The following is an 18,401-nucleotide window of genomic DNA, read 5'->3' as shown; positions in this document are numbered from 1 at the left end:
CTCCATCACCTCCATCAGCCCCATCAGCTCCATCACCTCTACCAGCTCCATCAGCCCCATCAGCCCCATCACCTCCATCAGCCCCATCAGCTCCATCACCTCTATCAGCTCCATCAGCCCCATCAGCCCCCTAACCTCCATCAGCTCTATCACCTCCATCACCTCCATCAGCCACCAGCCAAGCAGCATCGGAGTCAGGAGAAGAGGAAACCAAAGTGAGACGAGGCAGAGCTGGAACAGGAAGGAGCCAGCGCAGCTCCTGTGTTTCCGACCTGCCAGGCCCTTTGCCTGCAGGGAACGGCCCAGCCAACTCCTGCAGCGTTAACACCGGGCCGCTTGCTTCTGCAGCTGCTGCACGCTCCTTGTGCCTCAGAGCGCCTCTGCCCTAAGGAAACCCTTCAACCTGCTGATAACCTGGGGGGTATTTGTGTCCTCCTGCCTACAGGTCCACGGCGCTGCCTGCAGCCTTTGTCAAGCCTTGCCATGGGCTGGGCAGGGGAGAGGAGGAACCGGATGCCTCAGCTGCAGGAGCTGCCCGTGAGTACCCCAAGCAGAATGAGGCAGAGGAAGAGAGAATCGAATGATTGCAAAGCATCACTTGGGGGCAGCTGAGCAGTCACAGCTTGAACGCGTGTGCTTGTAACGTAGCTGTGATCAGCGGCTGGGATTCTGTGTGTAAAGCACCTGTATTTACTGGCCAGGTGCTGATAAGAAAGTGCACCTTGCATTGTCTGGGTTGGTCCCTTGTAAAAGAGATGTTGGAGCGTGCCCATTCGCAGCAGCTGCTAGAAAATCCTAAGGCAAAAGGCGGAAAGATTCCAATGGGATGGCAGTGTTCTAAAGCAGGCGTTGACAGCAGATCCCTGGAACAGAACGGGGCAGGTCAGGGTTAACCCCCGAGCGTGCACGGTGAAAATGCATTCCGTTTGGGACCTCGCTGGGTCCCTGCAGGATGGGCTCTTCCAGTCTTGTCTTCTGCCTCTTCCTCACAACAGGACTGCCCCTACCATGGCTTCCACCCAGCCACAAGAGAGCATCTGCAGCCAATGGACAGGACAAGACACCCTGTGCCTGCCGGGTGCCAGAGCCAGGAGTGCTTTCAGGCTGCTATGGGATGCCTGGGTGGGGGCTGGCATTCCCTCAGCTGCTCCAGCAATGGCAACACTGTAAAATGGATCTGGATCTGCATTTTCACTCACACGTGGGCACACGGGGGATGCTGGGGGTACAACAACCAGGAGCTCTTTACAGCCACAAGAGATTCCTCTGTTTCCCAGCTCCCAGGGAGCCCAATCCTGCCCCAGCCCCAGCTCCGTGTGCGTGGCCATACCCCGCTCACCCAAGCACACTGTGTATAAAGTGGGGTTTGGAGGCACAGGGCTGTAAGGGACATGGGGTCCACACAGATGCTACCACAAGAAGCAGCCAGGATGAAGCTGGGTGGCAGGGGGTCACTGTAGGGATGCTGCGGACAGGATGGGGACAGGTCGCACAGGCTGGCAGCAAGGTGGCATCTGAGGGCTGGGAAAGGCTCCCTGAGAGCTGCAGCACAGGGACAGCAGCCAGGCCCTGCTGGACCACAGCCACCAGCACTGGGGCACCGACAGCATCCAGACTGGGGAGGTTATAGCAACAGCCAGGGGTGCAAGCTGTGGGCACCCAGAGCCACGGGTTGGGGTGGGGCCCAGTGGTGGCAAGGGCCTTTGCCAGGCCCAAACCCAGCTCGCCCCAGGCAGGGGGACAAGAAGCTCAGCCCTCTGCTTTGAACCAAACCATGTATTAAGAACACAACTTAATTCTTCACATGCCCCATGTGTGGGGAATGGGGGGACGGGGAATGGGGGGTGAGTGTGAGAACAAGAAAGACTTGTTCTCACAGGGAGCACTCCCACAGCCCATCTCGCTGCAGGGAAAGGGCTTCCTTGGGTGCCTGCCTGGGTGTGGAGGAGCACAGGACTCACCTGGGATGCGGGAGGGCTGCACACAGCTCTTGCTGCTGCGCTGCAGGTGGGCAGTGCAGCTCTGGAGCCCATCCGGGCAGGGGAAGGCGACGCTGTGAAAGAGAAAGGGACCATTTCTAACCCCAGAGCTCAGGGCAGAGGCCCCCATCATCCCCAGCCGGCACAGGGGAGGTGGCACAGACACAGGCAAGGATGGGGGCTCGAGCCCCAGCGGGGAGCAGAGGCAGGAGCTGCCTGCACAGAGCACTGAGGGGCACAGGGTGCTGGTGCCTGTCTCACCTCTCCACTCGCCTCCGCTTCAGCGCAGGGGCTTTGGGGATGCAGGAGCTCTGCATGGCCAGCGCTGGGATGGGGGCTCTGCAGCCAAGGAAAAGAGGGTTAGTGCCAGGGCATGGATCCTGACCGCCCGCTCTCAGAAGGCTGAGAGGCAACACCAGTGTCCCCTCTGAGCAGAGCTGCAGCGATCCACAAAGGGTTCCCCCAGACAGCAGGGCCGCAGAGGGGAGACCCCCAAGCACACACTCAGCCCAGCCAGGGCAGCACTTACTCAGGCAGGAAGGGGCTCTCCTGCTTTGGTTGCTGGCACTGCCTCTTCTCCCTGTGCCAGCATTGCGAGAGGCGGATGGGAACGGGCAGGATGGCGCTGGGGGATCTGCTGTGCGGGCAGAGCTCAAAGGTCACATTGAGCTCGGGGGCAGGCGGGGAGCACCGGATCTGGGCAGCTGACACTGCCAGGGGCGCAGGGCTTTGGGGGCCTGGTGCTGAGCTGGATCTGGGGCTGTAACCCAGTGGCACCGGGGAGCCAGGGGATGCTGGAGCTGCGGACTCGAGCCGGGGGGTGCCTGGGCTCTGTGGCCCGGGAATCTCCGCTGCCTTCCCACGTCTCTGCTGGCCTTGCATCTGCCTCCTGATGCTGCGGCGAGGGGCTGAGGGGGAGGCACTGCCCAGCCCAGGCTTCCTCCTCCCAATAGGGCTCAAAGCCGTGGGCACACGGCCCGAGAACGGAGCAGGCTGCTGCAAGCACTGCGGGCTGGAACTCATCACAGGGGCACCGCACACGGTGACAGATGCCGCATCTGAAGGAGCAGGAAAGGAGCAGTCACCTCTCTGCCTGCAGCTCCCAGGAATGCCCAGACCTCAGGGCAGCCCCCTCTCCTCCATCACTGCTCAGGGGACATCTGCCCAACAAGCCCCACGGCAGTCATTTCCCGGCGGGGGTTTCCATCAAACCGCATTAAACCCAGAGGAAAAGAGCCAGCACAAGGAATCCTGCCCCTGGCAGCCTCGGTGATGGCACCAGCCTGCTCCCAGAGCAACTGCCTGGGGCAATGCCTGAGCTCTCCCAGGAAAATGGGGTCTGCAGAGCCCACAGCCTGGCTACTGGGTTCATGGTTAACAATGAGGACGAGGAGGAAGAGCTCAGCCCTGGTCACACGTAGGCCGAGGACACAGCCAGGGTGACTTGGGCAAACCAACCAGGGAGACAAAGGAGAGGGGCCAGCACCAACTGTCCCAGCTCCAAATCCTCACCATCCCAGCTCCACTTCATCCTCTTGCCTGGGGTGGCCTCGCTGAGCTCTGCAGGCCTGCTCAGAGGTAGAGCTTGCTCAGGGCTCCCACCAGTGTCCTGAGGGACCAGCTGGGCCAGTTCCTCCAGCACAGACACCAAATCTGGAGTGAGGAGGTTGGCAGCCTTCAGGACAGAATAAAGCTTCCGGATGCCGCTCAGGCCAGAGGCCACAGGCCTGGGGACAGAGACAGGAACCAGTTAGCAGGTGAGCTTGAGCCAGTGTCACCAGGAACAGAGGCTCAGCACCACCAGCATCACCTCTGAGACACCACCTCAGCTGAGGCAGAGCCCATCAGCAGAGGTCTGGGGCAAGAGAAGCAAATGTGAAGCTGTGAGGTGCCCAAAGGTGAATCTCTTGCTGGAGAACACCGAGCTGTGTGTTCACCTGCTGGTTACAAGGGACCAACCAGCACCTACAGGCTTTTTGCTGCCCTTCAGACACTCCTTAGCTTGGCTAGAGACAGATCCAGGCCCACGTCTCCCCCCAGGAGACCTTTCTAAAGAGCCAAGATGCTCGGGGCAGACTCATGAGCAGATGGTGCTGTGGGAGCCCTGCCAGGGTGGAGCCAAGGCAGGAGCAAAGACCTCAGAGGTAGTTTCACAACTAACAACACACACTTCAGGCTCCAACAGTTGCTGTGCCTGGAAACCTTCAGAGCTGGCATCGCCAGGACAGATTATTCCATGGCATTAGATCCCAGGAGCCAAAGCCCTTCCTGTACAGGGCAGGCAGTCATCTGAAAGCGAAGATGTGGGCCCGTCTTCATCTAGACCATCCCCAGGATGGCCACATGCAACAGCAGGGGGGACCCCCCACCTTCCACAGGCAACCAAGAGGACACAGGGGGGGCAGGAGGACACTCACTGCTCTGTGCGGTGGCCGGACAGAGGGCTGTTTCCTCCAAGCTTTGGCTCCTTCAGTCCCAGCCGCAGATCCACCCCATGGGATGCTCCAGGGCTGCTGGTTGGCATTTCCTCTGGAGCCTGGAGCAATCACCCAAAATTCCTTACCCATTAGCCCAGGGTTAGCCCACAGGTGAGCTGAGTTTGGTCCCCAAAATGCTTGAACCTGGGAAGTTAAGGGCCTTCGCTAGCAAACCACAGCCCAGCACGTGCTGAGCCAGGACACACGGACCCCTGAGCTCCTGCCACCTCCCAGCAGGCCCCAGCTCAGCTGAGAGCCCCAGCTTCCTCTGGGCCCTGCTCATCACCCCAGGCCCTCCTGTGCTGCCCATCCCTCCTCTCACCTCGCCCTCCAATTGCAGCTGCATCTGAAGAGGAAAACGAGCCTGCAGCTCCTGCTGCTCTCTGTCATCCTGCCCCTCACCATCAAGGGCCAAGCCCGGCTTTGGGACAGCTTCCTCCAACCTACAGAAGCCAGAGAAGCAGGCACTGAGCCAGAGAAGATCCTCTGCTGAAGCGCCATTTTGCATAAGAAATTTTGGGATGGACCAAACACCAGATTGGGCCTTTGCAACCCAGCTCCCCTTGGGGCTTGTGTGCTCTGCTCCAGCAGGTTCAGAGCCGAACCCAGCCACAGTCGAGATGATGCTGCACACCAGCAGCTCCTCTGCTTCCTGACAGGCACTAGGCTCTCACCAGCACTAAAACCCTGCAGGTTCCTTGACACAGGGGACACCAGGAGGTCACACACAAAAGCTCTGTTGCTTCTTTCCCCCCAGCCTCACCTGGGCAGCTCCACTGGGCTCACGCTGGACGGAGCCTGTGGCCCTGCTGCCTGGTTCTCTGCCTCACGGGCACCATCCTCATAAGCAAGAAGCTTTGCCCTCAGCTCCGCCACCTGCAAGGAGGGATTTTCTGTTTGCTCAGATGGTTTTATGACCCCTGGAGCTCAGAGGTTTGCACCCCAAACAGACCACAGCTAAAGACAGAGCCCTGCCCTCCCCACCAGCATCTCACCTCCCCTTTCAGCTGCTCACACAACTCCACGTATTCACAGAGGTGGGAGTCAGAGCTGCACATGTTGCTCTTCAGCTGCAGAGACAGGGACGAGACAGAGGTTACAGAAGCACTGGGGCAGCACATACCCTCTCCTGACACCGGAGCGGGGCACCTCCTCGGCCTCCTCCAGGATGCAGGGGCCCCGTGGAGCCCCGGGCTGGCTGCAGCAGACACAATCTGCACTCGTGGACCTACTGCCGCAGTCACAAGCCTTTCTAGGCTCAGGGCTGGGGAGCTTCAGCAGAAGCCTGGGCACACACTGTCTGCAGCTCCATCAGCTGCTTTCTGCCCAGAGCAGCACCCCCAGGGCTGGAAAACTCACGCCGGAGAAGGGAGGCTCCCACTCACCTACCCCAGCATGCAGCAGACTCCCTCCCATCCAGCAGCAGCTCCCAAACACCCACAACAAACACATCACCCCCACCACATGAGCTCCTCACCGACAGCTTGATCTCCTTGGCCCTGCTGGCATACTTGAGGGTGTTGTAGGTGTCTTCGTAGGCCAGCACAGAGGGGCTCACCGCTGCCACCATGACGCTGCGGCAGTTGCCACCCAGGCAGTCCTTCAGCAGGCGCGTCAGCTTGCTGTCCCGGTACGGGATGTGGCTTTTCTTGCCCTGGAGCAAGAGAGCCAGGATCTGCTCAGCTTTGGGCCCCCAGGCACTCAGCTCCTACCCCTGAGTGACCAGGGGATGGCTGCGCTCACCCCACAGCACCAGCAGCACTGAAACTTGAGCACACCGCTCACATTCAGGCAGCCCAGGGAGCCAGAGCCCAGCAGGGCCATGTGGGGAACAGCGTTACCTTTGCATCAGCCAAGGCGTTGATGACGTTGATGAGGGCCAGCAACGAGCGGTTGATGTTGGCCCCCTCCCGCAGCCGCTCTCCCCTGGTGTTGGCCACCGACGCTCGCTCTGAGCCTGCCAGGTCGATCAGGCTCATCTTGGCCACCTTCAGACCCCGACTGAGGCTGCCAGGGCAGTGCTGCTGCTTCACGTGGATCTGTGAGGACAGAGATGGGTGAGGCTGCAGCTCGACAGGGGGTCGGTGGTTGGAGGCGGCTCAACAGCAGGGCAAGAGGGTGATGCTTAGAACGGGATGGCCAAGTGGATGGTGTGGGCTGTGAGGCAGAGAGGAGCCTGGCACGCCAAGAAGACAAGCCAAAAACTCGGTGATGACCCAAACAGCAAAACCATGGAAGGGATCCTGCAGGAAGTGACAGCTATGGGAAATAATCAGCATCTCCTATGCTTGGTGCACAAGCAGGGCAGAGCCGGCTGGGTCCCCAAAGGGCCAAACACCACCCAGAGCCCCAGCCCCAGTGCATTTTGTCAAAGTCAAGACACCGATGGGGGCCTACAGGCCTGGCATCAGCCAGGGCTTTCAGTGCTGAGCCCAGATCCCAGCTGGTGTGGGCAAGGAGGGACACAGCCACCAAGACACATCGGGCAGCATCGCTCCCTAACTTCCCCTTCTGCATCCCTAAAGGTCTCCCTGGAGAATGCAAATGCTTTCCCCACAGCCTTAAAACACACTCAGCCCCTAGGAACAGCACCTGCACGGACTGGAGGTGCCATGGGACTGCTGGAGCCCACTAACAGGTCCTGCATCCTCACCAGACTGTGCCGTGCCTGCCAGGAGGCAAAGCTGGCAGCGGGAAGGGCACATTTCCAGCACAGCAAATGGATTCAGAGCAGGCAGGAATCCAGCACCCACCAACAAACCCAGCTGGGGTGCCACCTGGAAAAGCATCCAGGCACCTGGACTTCCCCCTGCAAGCAGCCACGGGTGAGACACCAGCTTCAGACTGAAACTGCAGTCGGAGCCCCCCGTTTCCCCACACAGCCGTGACCGCCCTGCTCATTCAGGAGAGGGCCTGGCTGGAACTGAAATCAGCTGGCAGGTGTGCATAGGAGAGCACCACCAAACTGGGGAGCCCATTTACAGAGCCCCTGCGGGAGTGTAATTCCCAGCTCAGTGCCAAGGAAGACACGACGGAGGAGACAGCCTGCTCAAGGCACGAGCACAAACCAGCCCCTCTGCTCTGGGTCAGCTTTTAGGTACAGCTGCCACACGTTGAGTCAACAAGAGTCAAAAGCACACAGTGAAGTTTCAGCCCCAAGGGGCAGAACACCAAGCTGAGAGCATGGAGCTGGCCGGGAGGTGCGGCCACCAGCGTGACCGGTACGTCCCGTCCTGCGGCAGCGTGCCCAGGGCCCTGTTCAGCCCCATACCTCTCTTTGCAGGGCTACAACTGCTCTGCTTTACCCCGTGGCACATGAGGGGCAGTGGCAGGAATCCCAGTCCCGCCATGGCCTTGCTTCCTCCTCTCTTTTTAAGCACAACCCCCCAGTGCCACTGCATCCACCAGCCCTCACCTGGAAGATGGCATGCGAGCGGGAGGAGACAGCGTTGGCGTCAGTGGGATGCTGCGTGCGATTCCTGTTGCCGTTGGCCAACATCTCCAGGAGCTGCTCTGCTGACGCAGGCTGGGAGAGAACAGGGAGAGGGATGCTACCAGTGTGCCCCATCTGCAGGCACAGACACAACCCAACACAGAGCACCCACGGCTCTGGCATCCTGCAGCACCGTGGGCCTCGTCTCAGCTCAGGCTCATGTTTGCTGCCAGCCAGGAGCTGTGCAGGTCGCACCCCCCTATCTTCAGAGACCCCCTGTCTCCAGGGACACATCTGCTTTCAGAACTGGTGGAGGTGCAGCACTGCCCATTCTTATACCTGGTGGAAGGAGAGGCCCTGGACCACAGCTCCTCGCTCAGGATCCTCCCGAATAGCTAGAGGTCCCTTGGGCTCCAGCAGGTCATAGATCTGCTCGTTGTACACCTGAAGCAGGGAACTCAATGTAAGGCTGAGGTTTGGCTCCCCAGTGGTGAGCAGGGAGAGGAGCTTTGTACCCCAGGGTCACACATGACCTTGTGTCCCTCTCCCAACACCACCTGCAGGACATCACTACACCCAGGGCAGCTGATGGTGCTCTAGCTGACAGCTCAGGAGGGCTTTCAAAGCAACTCACTTTGCCACAGCTCCTCTAAAGCCTTTCCAGCCAGGAACCCCTCATTGCTACGTGCATCATGGCAAGGAAGAGAAAATCCCATGACTCCAGACAGGAGAAACCAGGAACACCAGGTCATTGACCCGGCAGGGTGAGCTGCTCCCTTCCAGTTGGGCTCTAGGGCTGCCCTGGGGGCACTGGGTACCCTGAACGGGGCACTACAGGGTCTGCATCAACCCCAAATCTTAGTGACGGGGACCCAGTTGCGGCAGCCCCAATGCACCTCCTGGTAGGAGACTAGGACCTCACAGCTCTTCTCCTGCCTTCTGGCCTCCATCCTCTGGTACAGCTCCACCATAGTCAAGTACATGATGCCAGGGCTGTGCTCCGAGCCCAGCATGGTGTAGGTTTTCCCTGCTCCGGTCGCGCCATAGGCAAACACTGAGAGGAGAAAGGGTGGATGGGTGAAGGAGTGAATGGGAGCAGCAGAACATCCGCTCCTTGCTGCAGAGGAGATGTGGAGATCTTCCCGCAGCAGCCCCTGCAGCAGGGCTCGCTCACAGGCTCCCGGAGACGAGGCAAAGCTCATTACCCTCTGCACTACCTGCAGCAGCCTTCAGTGCAGGTTATTTCCTCATTGCAGCCTCTCCAATTTAGCAGAGGCAGAATGAGCCCCCAAACCATCACCGCTTGGATGCTCCAGTCACCTCCAAACACTTCCCTTTCATAAACCAAGCAGCCCCATTCCCCCATCTCTCACCAGAATGGCTTTCTTCATCCAGCCCTCATTATTCATCTCCATTTTCAGCCCCAGTCTTTCAACACCCTCTTTAAAACATCACCATCAGACCAGGACACACTGATCTAGAGAGCCTCAGCCCTTCTCCCTGTTAGCAGCACTCGGGGCCCAGCCACTCTCTCCTGAGAGGATCCTGGAGCTCTTTTATGCAGACAGAGACACGAGCCGTGCCTGCCAGGTGGGCACGGTGACAGAGGCAGCCTTCAGCGCCTCGCAGAGCACACGGGGAGCCAGGAATAGCATCCTGCAGCGCCAGTGCCCGGCCCGGCACGCGATGAGACAGGAGCGCGGTGTCTCCCGCTCAGTGCCTGCCTCGCACAAGGGATGGGCTCATTAAGGCACCGTCTGCTGACAGCCTGCAAACGGCACAGGGGCTGCAGCACCACGAGAGGAGCTTCCAGGCCCAGCTTCATGGAGCTGCCAGCCTGGGAGATGCTCAGGAGGGGCACAGCAACCCTCAAAGCACCCCAAGGTGTGGCTGCTGCACCCCAGATCCCTCCCCGAAACTCAGCATCCCTGTGGCCGCAGCCCCACATCCAACCTACCTTCACTTCTGCCACAGGGCTCTGCTGACTCCCGCTCAGGTCAGGGCCCACCAGAACCCACAGGTCCCTCCCAGCCACACAGTCCCCAGCCTGTACCCAGCTCCTGGGTTACCCCATCACATCCGTGTTAAACTACACATCCTCGTGGTTGCCTTTCCCAGCCCAGGCAGGTCTCTCCCACAGACCACATCACATCCTCAGCACACTTGTCATCACTAAGGGATGCCACCACCAAGTTGAAGGCTGCAGGTTTAGCACTGCTCTTGTGCCTCCCGTCCTCCCCACTCCCAACCGCCTGGGGGCTTCCAAACTAACCCCCCAGCTCTCCCAAGCAGATGGGGCAGGAGCTCCCCCAGCACCCAAGCCAGCGGCCAGCTCTTACCGGAGCAGTTGTAGCCCTCGAGGACGCTGTCGAGCAGCTCGGAGGTGCTGTGCTGGAACACCTCCTCCTGCGTGGCCTCTTCCCCAAAGACCCGGTCAAAGACAAACTCCAGGTCCTTGCCCTTGGGCCCCCGCGCGGGCAGCGCGCTGCCGGGGGCAGCCCCGGGCTCCGCGGGGCTGAGGACGATGCCGTGCTCGTTAACGACGTGCACGACCGGGGGCAGGACCCGCTCGCTGCGGGCCAGGGGCCGCACACGCACCACGACAGTCACGGGGCCCTCCTCGGGCGGGGGGCACGGCCCCATGGTGGCAGCAGGGACAGGCACCGGGCTGCTGGGACGGCTCCGCTCCGAGCTCCAACGTCTCACAACGGAGCTCGCACACTGGGGGAGGGCAACGGCTCAGCGCGGGGGCAGCGGCTGAAGGGGGGGGGGGGGGGGTCTGGGAGCTGGGCACCCACCCCTGCCCTAACCCCGGAGCCACCGGGACAACACCAGAGCCACCGTTACAAACCCCAGAGCCATCCCTATAACCCCCAAGCCACAGCTATAATCTCAGAGCCACCGCTATAACCCCAGAGCCACCCCTATAAGCCCAAAACCACCGCTATAACCCCAAAGCCACCGCTATAATTTCAGAGCCACCCCTATAACCCCAAAACCACCGCTATAATCCCAAAGCCACCCCTATAACCCACGAGCCACCGATATAACTCCAGAGACACCCCTACAACCCCAGAGCCACCCCTATAACCCCAGAGCCACCGCTATAATCCCAGAGACACCGCTATAATCCCAGAGACACCGCTATAACCCCAGAGACACCGCTATAACCCCAGAGCCACCCCTATAACCCCAGAGCCACCGCTATAATCCCAGAGACACCGCTATAACCCCAGAAACACCCCTATAACCCCCGAGCCACCCCTATAACCCCCAACTGCTCCCCAACAGCCCCACATCCCCTCCACCCCAGCACCGACCCCCCCACCTCCGGGCCCCCACAACCACTCCCCCCCCTCCAGGTCCCTGTCCCACAGCCCTTCCGGACTCCTCGGACCCCGCACAGCGCCGCGCCTCCCCTCCAGACCCACATCACCCCACAACCCCTACACCCGCCCCACATCGCCCCCTGAGCCCCACTCGCTCCCCTCAGACCCCTTTGCCCTCCCTCCCCGCCGCCCACCTCCGCTCTCCACACCGGGCACCGCTCCGTATTCAAACGGAAGCTCAACAACCGCTGGACAGCAGCAGGGCGATGCTGTGGGGCAGTGGAGGTTACCATGGGGAACACACCATGGGTTGGGGGGAATTCTGTTGGGCCAGACCACAGCAAAGGGATGCCATGGGGCAAGACTGTCACTGGGAGATGCCAGGGGGGCGATGCCGTGGGTCCAGGCTCAGTCCGAGTAGATGATGAAGCCGGAGAAGGTGCTGTACTTGTTGTTGTTGCCGCCGTGGGCTTTGCCCCCGTCCAGCTTGATGAAGACCTCGTCGCCCGCGTCCAGGTGCAGGATGACGCTGTTGCTGGCGTAGTCGTAGTTCTGGTCGGCGTCCTGGGCGATGGCGCTGGCCCGGACCTGCGCAGGGGACACCGCGTTACCCGGCTCGGGGCCGTGCATCCCATGGGATACCCAGATCCCAGCTCAGGCACAGCCAGGGAGAGGGCCTGCGAGCGCCGGTGCGGTGGGGGGGGAGCCCTGGGTGCCCACCCACGGGTGGAGGTGGCTGCTCCGAGCATCACCCAGAGCCTCAGCTCGAGCTGGCAGGTGTGGGTTTGGATGGGGGACAATGGCACGGACATAGGACTATGGGTGCGGGACCACGGCTCGGACATGGGAGCCCATCTCTGGGTTCGGATGCATGATGGCAACGGACCCTGACTCCAGGTTTGAGTGCAGGACCACGGCTCGGACATGGCACCATGGCTCCGGGTACGGACACAGGACCACAGCTCACACACAGAACCCAGGCTGAGATGGGGCACCACAGCTCTGACGTGGACCCGACCCCAGGTCTGGACGGCTCAGACATAGCTCCACATCCAGATGTGGGACCACATCCTGGACACGGGACCCCAGCCCCAAACCAACTTAATGAACCCAGCGCATCCCCACAGGCTTCATGGGGATCGTGAACATGTGGTGAGGGCTGAGCTCAAACCCGCCCCCCCCCCGCCCAAACCAAGCCTTGAGCTCAGCCAGCTCCCACCCCGCTGCGGAGCAGGATGCAGGAGGCCAAGGCCAGGAGGTGCTGGCAGAGCTGGAGGTGCCTGGAAGCTCTGTGGCTGGAGCCTGCTGCTGCTGCTGCAGCATCATTTGGGTAATCAAATCCACGGCGGCGCCTTGCGGGGCCGTGGTGTGGCGCTGGGTGACAGTGACAAGCTGGCAGGTAAAACCCCAAGCGAAAGGCAGACGTGATGCTCCTAATTACAGCCAACCGGAATGGGCTTTTAATTGGATCGCGCCAGGCGGGGAGGCACCGGCGAGAGGCTGCGGGGTCCCAGATGTGGGGTGGGAGGAAGGAGGGGTGTCCCCAGGGAGCCCTGCCTGTTGCCCCTAGGGCAGCGTCCCCTGGGAATGCAGCCGCCCCTTCCCGTGCTCACTGCGATGGTGGGGGGCAAGCACTGTTAACTCTGGAGCCTACTGACAGCCCATAGGGCTTGCTCTCATGCAGCCGTATCCTTCGTGCCATCACCATCACCCTGGGTTTACCCCAGCAGCACCGGGGGTCCCTGTCGCCAAGGCTCACCGTGGGTCACAGTGCCCCGCTCTCAACCAGGGGTTGTGTGAGGAAGAGGAGCAGAGGAAGAAGCACAGAGGGAAGGAAAGCGAGGAAGAGCCTTGGCGCCTGGCTCTGCTGCCATCGTCCCCCCCTGCAGCCAGAGCCACTCGCTGCCATCCATCCCTCTTCCCTCGGCACTGTGTGCCCTGGCACTCACCACGGCCAGGCCGAGCCCATGGCCTCATGCCCCTCATCCTGCTCCGTGCCTCAGTTTCCCCTTGCCACAGCTACAGGTGGAAACCATGGCGGGGGGACACATGGCCCTCGGAGCTGGCTCTGCCATAGCCTCTGTCACCGACCCCAGTGACAGCGCTGGGGGTGTCACCATCCCTGGGGACACTGTGGGATGGTCCCCAGTGTCACTGCTGCACCCGAGGGCCCTGGGCTATTGGGGTACGGGGTGCTCCTGTGTAGAGGCTGAGCCACTCGGTGCCTGGGGGACACCATGTGCCACGGCCACCATGGCCCAGGATGCCCAGTGTGTGTCAGTGGACCCCCCCCAGAACCCACAGGTGTGGTGGTGGGTGCCCCCCTTCAGCCCACCCCCGGCCAGGGCAGTGGGTACCCTCCAGACAGGGTCCCCTGGGGACCCCAAACCCACCCGGTTCCAACCCAGCACCTCCCATCCCGCTGCCCCTCTGGCTTCATCCCCGGGTAAGGCAAACCGGAGCCATTGCCGCTAATGAAGCACCCGCAGCAGCTCCCTGAGCACGGGCTCCCCAGGCTCTCATTAGCTCCAGCCCCGACACGGCGGTGATGGGCTGTGCCCCAAACCGGCAGCGCCCAGAGGAGGGAGAGGGCTCAGAGTGGGGCGGGGGGGGGGGGCAAGCTCTAATTGCCTTGGAGAACCCCGCGATTGACCCTAATCCATTGGGAACCCCCCTGGGACCTCCCAGCCTTGCCAGGGAGGGGGCGGTTTAGCAACGACCCCCCAGGGTGTAATGAGTGGGGGCGTTTGGGGGGTACCCGTCTCAATCCGAGCCGAAGCGCTCCCGAGCGGCTGCTTCAGCACCACCGGAGCCCTGACAGCTCCTCAGTAATTAACAACCCGTTAATTGAGCTGCATCCCCCGGCCGGGGGCTCCGCATCCATCCGCTCCCATCGACCCCACACGGGCTGGAGCGCGCCGAGGGAGGGGAGGAGGTTGGGAAGGGTTGGGGGGGGGGGCAACACTATTCCAGGGGAGGAAAAAGGGGTCCGGAGCTTGGGGGAAAGACCCAGGTGTCACTGAGAACCCCCGGAATTTGGGGGAGACAAAAGAAATGAACCAAAGGGAAGGAGACGCCAAGTGTTTGGATGTGGGGAAGCGCCGCGGGGCTCCTGCTCCTGCTCCCGCTCCGGGGGGGGCCGTGCAGGGCTCCCGCTCCCCACACACCCCCACACACCCCCCCCGGCTGCTGTTTGGGTTGAAAACTCAGTGTTTGGGTTCATTCCGCGCTGTACGTCCTCAGGACAGGGATGCACCGCGGGGCTTGGTGCCGGCAGGAAACGCTGGGAAGCAGGAGCAGGGTGGGATGGATCCCACCGGTGACACCCAAGGGGATGGGGCTCCGGTGAGGTTTCGGGGGTCAGGGCCACGTCTTGTGCCCCGGGTTGTGACTGGGGGGGGGGGGGGGGGGGGGGGGGGGGGGGGGGGGGGGGGGGGGCACGGGGTGGGGAAGGGGCAACGGTTTGGGCATCACCCGGACGCCGCGGGGATGGAGAGGCTGTGTCTGGGCATCGGGAGGGTTTCCCGATGGATTGGGCTGGGGGGAATGCTGGAGCAGGGGGGGCAACAACGAAGCCAGCCTCGAGATGCCCCCCCCCCCATGTTGTCCCCTGTAATATCTCGGCACAGCCCGGGCAGGGATGGGGACATCTCTCCTGGCACAGCAGCAGCAGCAGAGCTGGCTCCGGGCTGGGGGTGCAGCACCCCAAAAGCAGGGCAGGCGCTGCCCCCCTCCAGGCCACCACAAGCACTGACCTCTGTGGAGGAGCCCTATCCCGTCCCCCTCGTCCCCCCCCCACCCCGGGCAGTGCAGAGGGGCCAGGAGGGGCAGAACACTGCGGGGACACCCCAGAGGCACAGCCAAGGATGGGACCGAGGGGACCCTTGGGGACACATCAGGGCAGCGCGGATATGGAGCACTCAGGGGAGCATCTCCAGGGATGAGGCACCCTGGGGATGCACCCAGAGCCCAGCATCACTACCGGGAGAAGGATGGAGCATCCCGGGGGAGCTTGCCCAGGGCTGGGAGAAGGATGTGGCCCAGTGGGAATGCACCCAGAGCCCATCATGTCACTAGGAGAAGGACAGGGCACCCCAGGGGTGCATCTCGATGGCCAGGAGCTCATCACTGCCACCGGGAGAGGGACAGAACATCCTGGGGGTACATCTCTGGGGATGGGAAAAGGACGGGGCACCCTGAAGGTGCACCCAGAGCCCACCATCACCTCTGGGAGAAGGATGGAGCAGCCCAGTGATGCATGCCTGGGGCCACGAGAAGGACAGAGCACCCTAAGGGTGCACCCAGAGCCCACCATTGCTACCGGGAGAAGGATGTGGCATCCTCTGGATGCATCCCTAGGATAGGAAAAGCACGGAGCACCCCAGGGAAGCACCCAGAGCCCATCATTGCCACTGGGAGAAGGATGGAGCACCCCAGCGATGCATCCCTGGGGCCACGAGAAGGACAGAGCACCCTAAGGGTGCACCCAGAGCCCACCATTGCTACCGGGAGAAGGATGTGGCATCCCCTGGATTGCATCCCTAGGATAGGAAAAGCACAGAGCACCCCATGGAATCACCCTGGGGCCACTAGAAGGACAGAGCACCCTAAGGGTGCACCCAGAGCCCACCATTGCTACCGGGAGAAGGATGTGGCATCCCCTGGATTGCATCCCTAGGATAGGAAAAGCACGGAGCACCCCAGGGAAGCACCCAGAGCCCATCATTGCCACTGGGAGAAGAGATGGGGCACCCTTAGGAAGCCCCCCAGAGCCCATCCCCGGTGTTTGGGGGGGGGGGGCAGCAGCTCATCCCCGTCCCCGCGGTGGGGCTGGCAGCCGGGATGCCCAGCCCTTACCTGGCCGTTCTTGCAGAGGTCGGCCCACATGCTGGTGCCGTCGCCGCCGCGCATCAGGACGTGGTAGGTGAAGAAGTAGGTGCCGGGGATGGCGCAGGTGAACTTGCCCGAGGCGGCGTCGTAGCTGTTGCCCAGGTTGGTGACCACGTCGTCGAACTTGAGCACCTCGTAGCCCTCGTGGGGGTTCTTGAGGCCGGCGTAGAAGGCGACGCGCGGCACCGTGCTGTAGGTGGCGGCGCTCACCGCGCCCGTAGCCCCCGGTCCCGGCAATCCCGGCGGTCCCGGCCGCCCCGCTTCACCCCGTGCCCCCGCCGGTCCCGGCGGTCCCGGTTCTCCCGGCGGTCCCGGTGGTCCCGGTTTCCCCGGTCGCCCCGGTTTTCCTTGAGGACCTTGCACCAGGGTGGAGGGCGGCGGGAGGGGGCCTCGTTCCGCCGGTTGCGGGGGGGGAGCGGCGGGGCCGTAGGGCTCGCAGACCATGCGGCACGTCCCCAGCATCTCGTAGCGGCCGTCGGTCCCGGCGGAGCTCACCAGCACCGGGATGAGCACCACCAGCACCAGCACCATCACCACCCCCGCCGCGGCCGCCAGCAAAGTTTTCCGGCCCAGGCTGAGCCGCCGCCCGGCCGGGGCGCGCTGCCGCCCGGGGGGGGGAATGGTGCCGGTGGGGGGGAGCAGGGCGGCGGCGGCGGGGGGGGGGGATCGGCGGCGGCGGCGGCGGCTCCGCTTCGCTGCGCTCCGCTGGCTCCCGTGCGCCCCGCGCCCGCACAGGCCACGCCCACTCCCGACACGCCCCGCCCACCGGACACGCCCCCCCCCCCCGAACCCTCCCCCGTTTCTCCATGGGACCCCCCCCCCCCGAATCCTCCACCCGGTGGCCACGGGGACACCCCCCGGGACCCGCCACCGGTGTCCCCAAGGGGGGACGGTCCCCAGAGCCGCCCCCCCCCCGTGCCTCAGTTTCCCCTCCCTGTGACAGCGGCCGCGCACCCCCCCCGCGGTGCTCGGCGTGGCGAAGGCCGCGGTGACAACGGAGCCGTCCCCGCGGGGCGCTGAGCACCGGGGGGCTTCGTGGCACGGGGACACGCGGCTGCGCCCGCTCCATCGCCCGCCACCGCCGTCAGCCTCGGCGGGGACAGCGGGACGCGATGGGAAGTGACAGCCGCCGCCAGCGCCGGGGGTGAGCGAAGGACGCGAGGCCGGGGGGGACACAGGCGATGGGGACAGGGCGGGCGAGGGGGGGGGGCACAACACACACAGCCCTGCGCGGCCCCGGGGCTGCTCCCGGTGCCACCCGCCACAGGTGACAGCGCCGAGGTGGCACCAACCCCGATGGGGTCCATGGGGTCATCGTTGTCGTCGTCCCCCCCCACCAAGAACCCGCCCTGGGGGTGCGTTCCCCAAGCCTCAAAGGACACACGGGGGGAGGGGGACACAGCCCCCCCAGCCCAAAAGAGGAGGGGACCGAGGGGACACTCGGCAGCCCATCGATCGTCCCCAGCTCCCACAGAGGCTTTACTTTGATGAGCAAGAATCAATTAGTCAGCTTTAAGGAGGTGATTTATTCCTGGGGCTTAACGAGGCTGGGGGGGGGGGGGGGGGGGGGGGGCTGCCAGCCCCGTGTCCCCCCTCAAGCTGTCACCATCATGGCACTGGTTCCTTCCCTGGCTCTTTCCTCCATTCTGCCCCTCTCCCCCCCCCCTTCACCCCATTAATTCTCCTTCTGTTTTAACAAGCACCTAAAATCACACCCGGTTGAAGCCACCAGACCTGAGTCACGGCCGCACAGTGCCCCCGGTGGGCAGGGGCTTTGCGTGGGGATGGGGTGGCCATGGGGGTCCCAGGCACACCCCGGCTGCATCAGGGCACTGAAGGATTCAGGGGACATCCCTGGTCCTGGCCACTGGGTCCTTGCAGTGGGGACCCCAGCCCAAGTCATTTGCCACAGGCCATTGTGCTCCCATGGCATGGCCACTACCCCAGGCCACCTCATCACCCTGGGCCACCACGTCCCCATGGCATGGGTACCACGTCCACAGGCCATGTCCCTACAGCCGAGCCAGGACGGCCTCACCACTGCCGTGGGGTGGGACCAACGCCGCAGCTGGTCCTGGCCGGGTACCCCAAGGTGCTCCCTGCCCCTGTTCCCAACCCCTGCATGAGGAGGTGACGCAGCGCAGTCCCCCAGGCCGGCTGCATCCCCCTGGGGATGGAAAACGGATCACAAACCTCCGAAGGGCCCTGTTTGAGGAGGAAGGACAAAGGCGGGAGGTGACAGCGGTGGCAGCGGTGGCTGCGGCAGCGGCTGCGGCGCTGGCTCTGCTCGACG

General features: G+C 63.1%; 2 protein-coding genes across 2 annotated transcripts; both read right to left on the bottom strand.

Moving 5' to 3' along the window:
• Positions 1-837: 837 nt before the first annotated feature.
• KIF18B (kinesin family member 18B) lies at positions 838-10,636 on the bottom strand. The gene is made up of 15 exons (XM_057416613.1): positions 10,229-10,636; positions 8,786-8,943; positions 8,229-8,333; positions 7,872-7,982; positions 6,298-6,495; positions 5,934-6,110; positions 5,452-5,526; positions 5,220-5,332; positions 4,779-4,899; positions 4,397-4,515; positions 3,492-3,706; positions 2,509-3,037; positions 2,241-2,318; positions 1,962-2,053; positions 838-863 (listed from the first exon to the last, which is right to left on the bottom strand). Exons 1-15 carry the CDS (start codon positions 10,530-10,532, stop codon positions 838-840), a joined length of 2,421 nt encoding a protein of 806 aa, XP_057272596.1. The 5' UTR covers positions 10,533-10,636.
• An 896-nt stretch (positions 10,637-11,532) lies between these two features.
• C1QL1 (complement C1q like 1) lies at positions 11,533-16,789 on the bottom strand. The gene is made up of 2 exons (XM_057416642.1): positions 16,076-16,789; positions 11,533-11,806 (listed from the first exon to the last, which is right to left on the bottom strand). Exons 1-2 carry the CDS (start codon positions 16,637-16,639, stop codon positions 11,627-11,629), a joined length of 744 nt encoding a protein of 247 aa, XP_057272625.1. The 5' UTR covers positions 16,640-16,789; the 3' UTR covers positions 11,533-11,626.
• Between the last annotated feature and the right edge of the window lie 1,612 nt (positions 16,790-18,401).

This window comes from Pezoporus wallicus, unplaced genomic scaffold (assembly GCF_028554395.1).
Source record: "Pezoporus wallicus isolate ANWC-B61680 ecotype Strahan unplaced genomic scaffold, APGP_CSIRO_Pwel_v1 scaffold_7850, whole genome shotgun sequence".
Lineage (NCBI taxonomy): Eukaryota > Metazoa > Chordata > Aves > Psittaciformes > Psittacidae > Pezoporus > Pezoporus wallicus.
The sequence above is the reverse complement of the archived record's forward strand: the minus strand, read 5'-3'. Positions and strand labels throughout refer to the sequence as shown.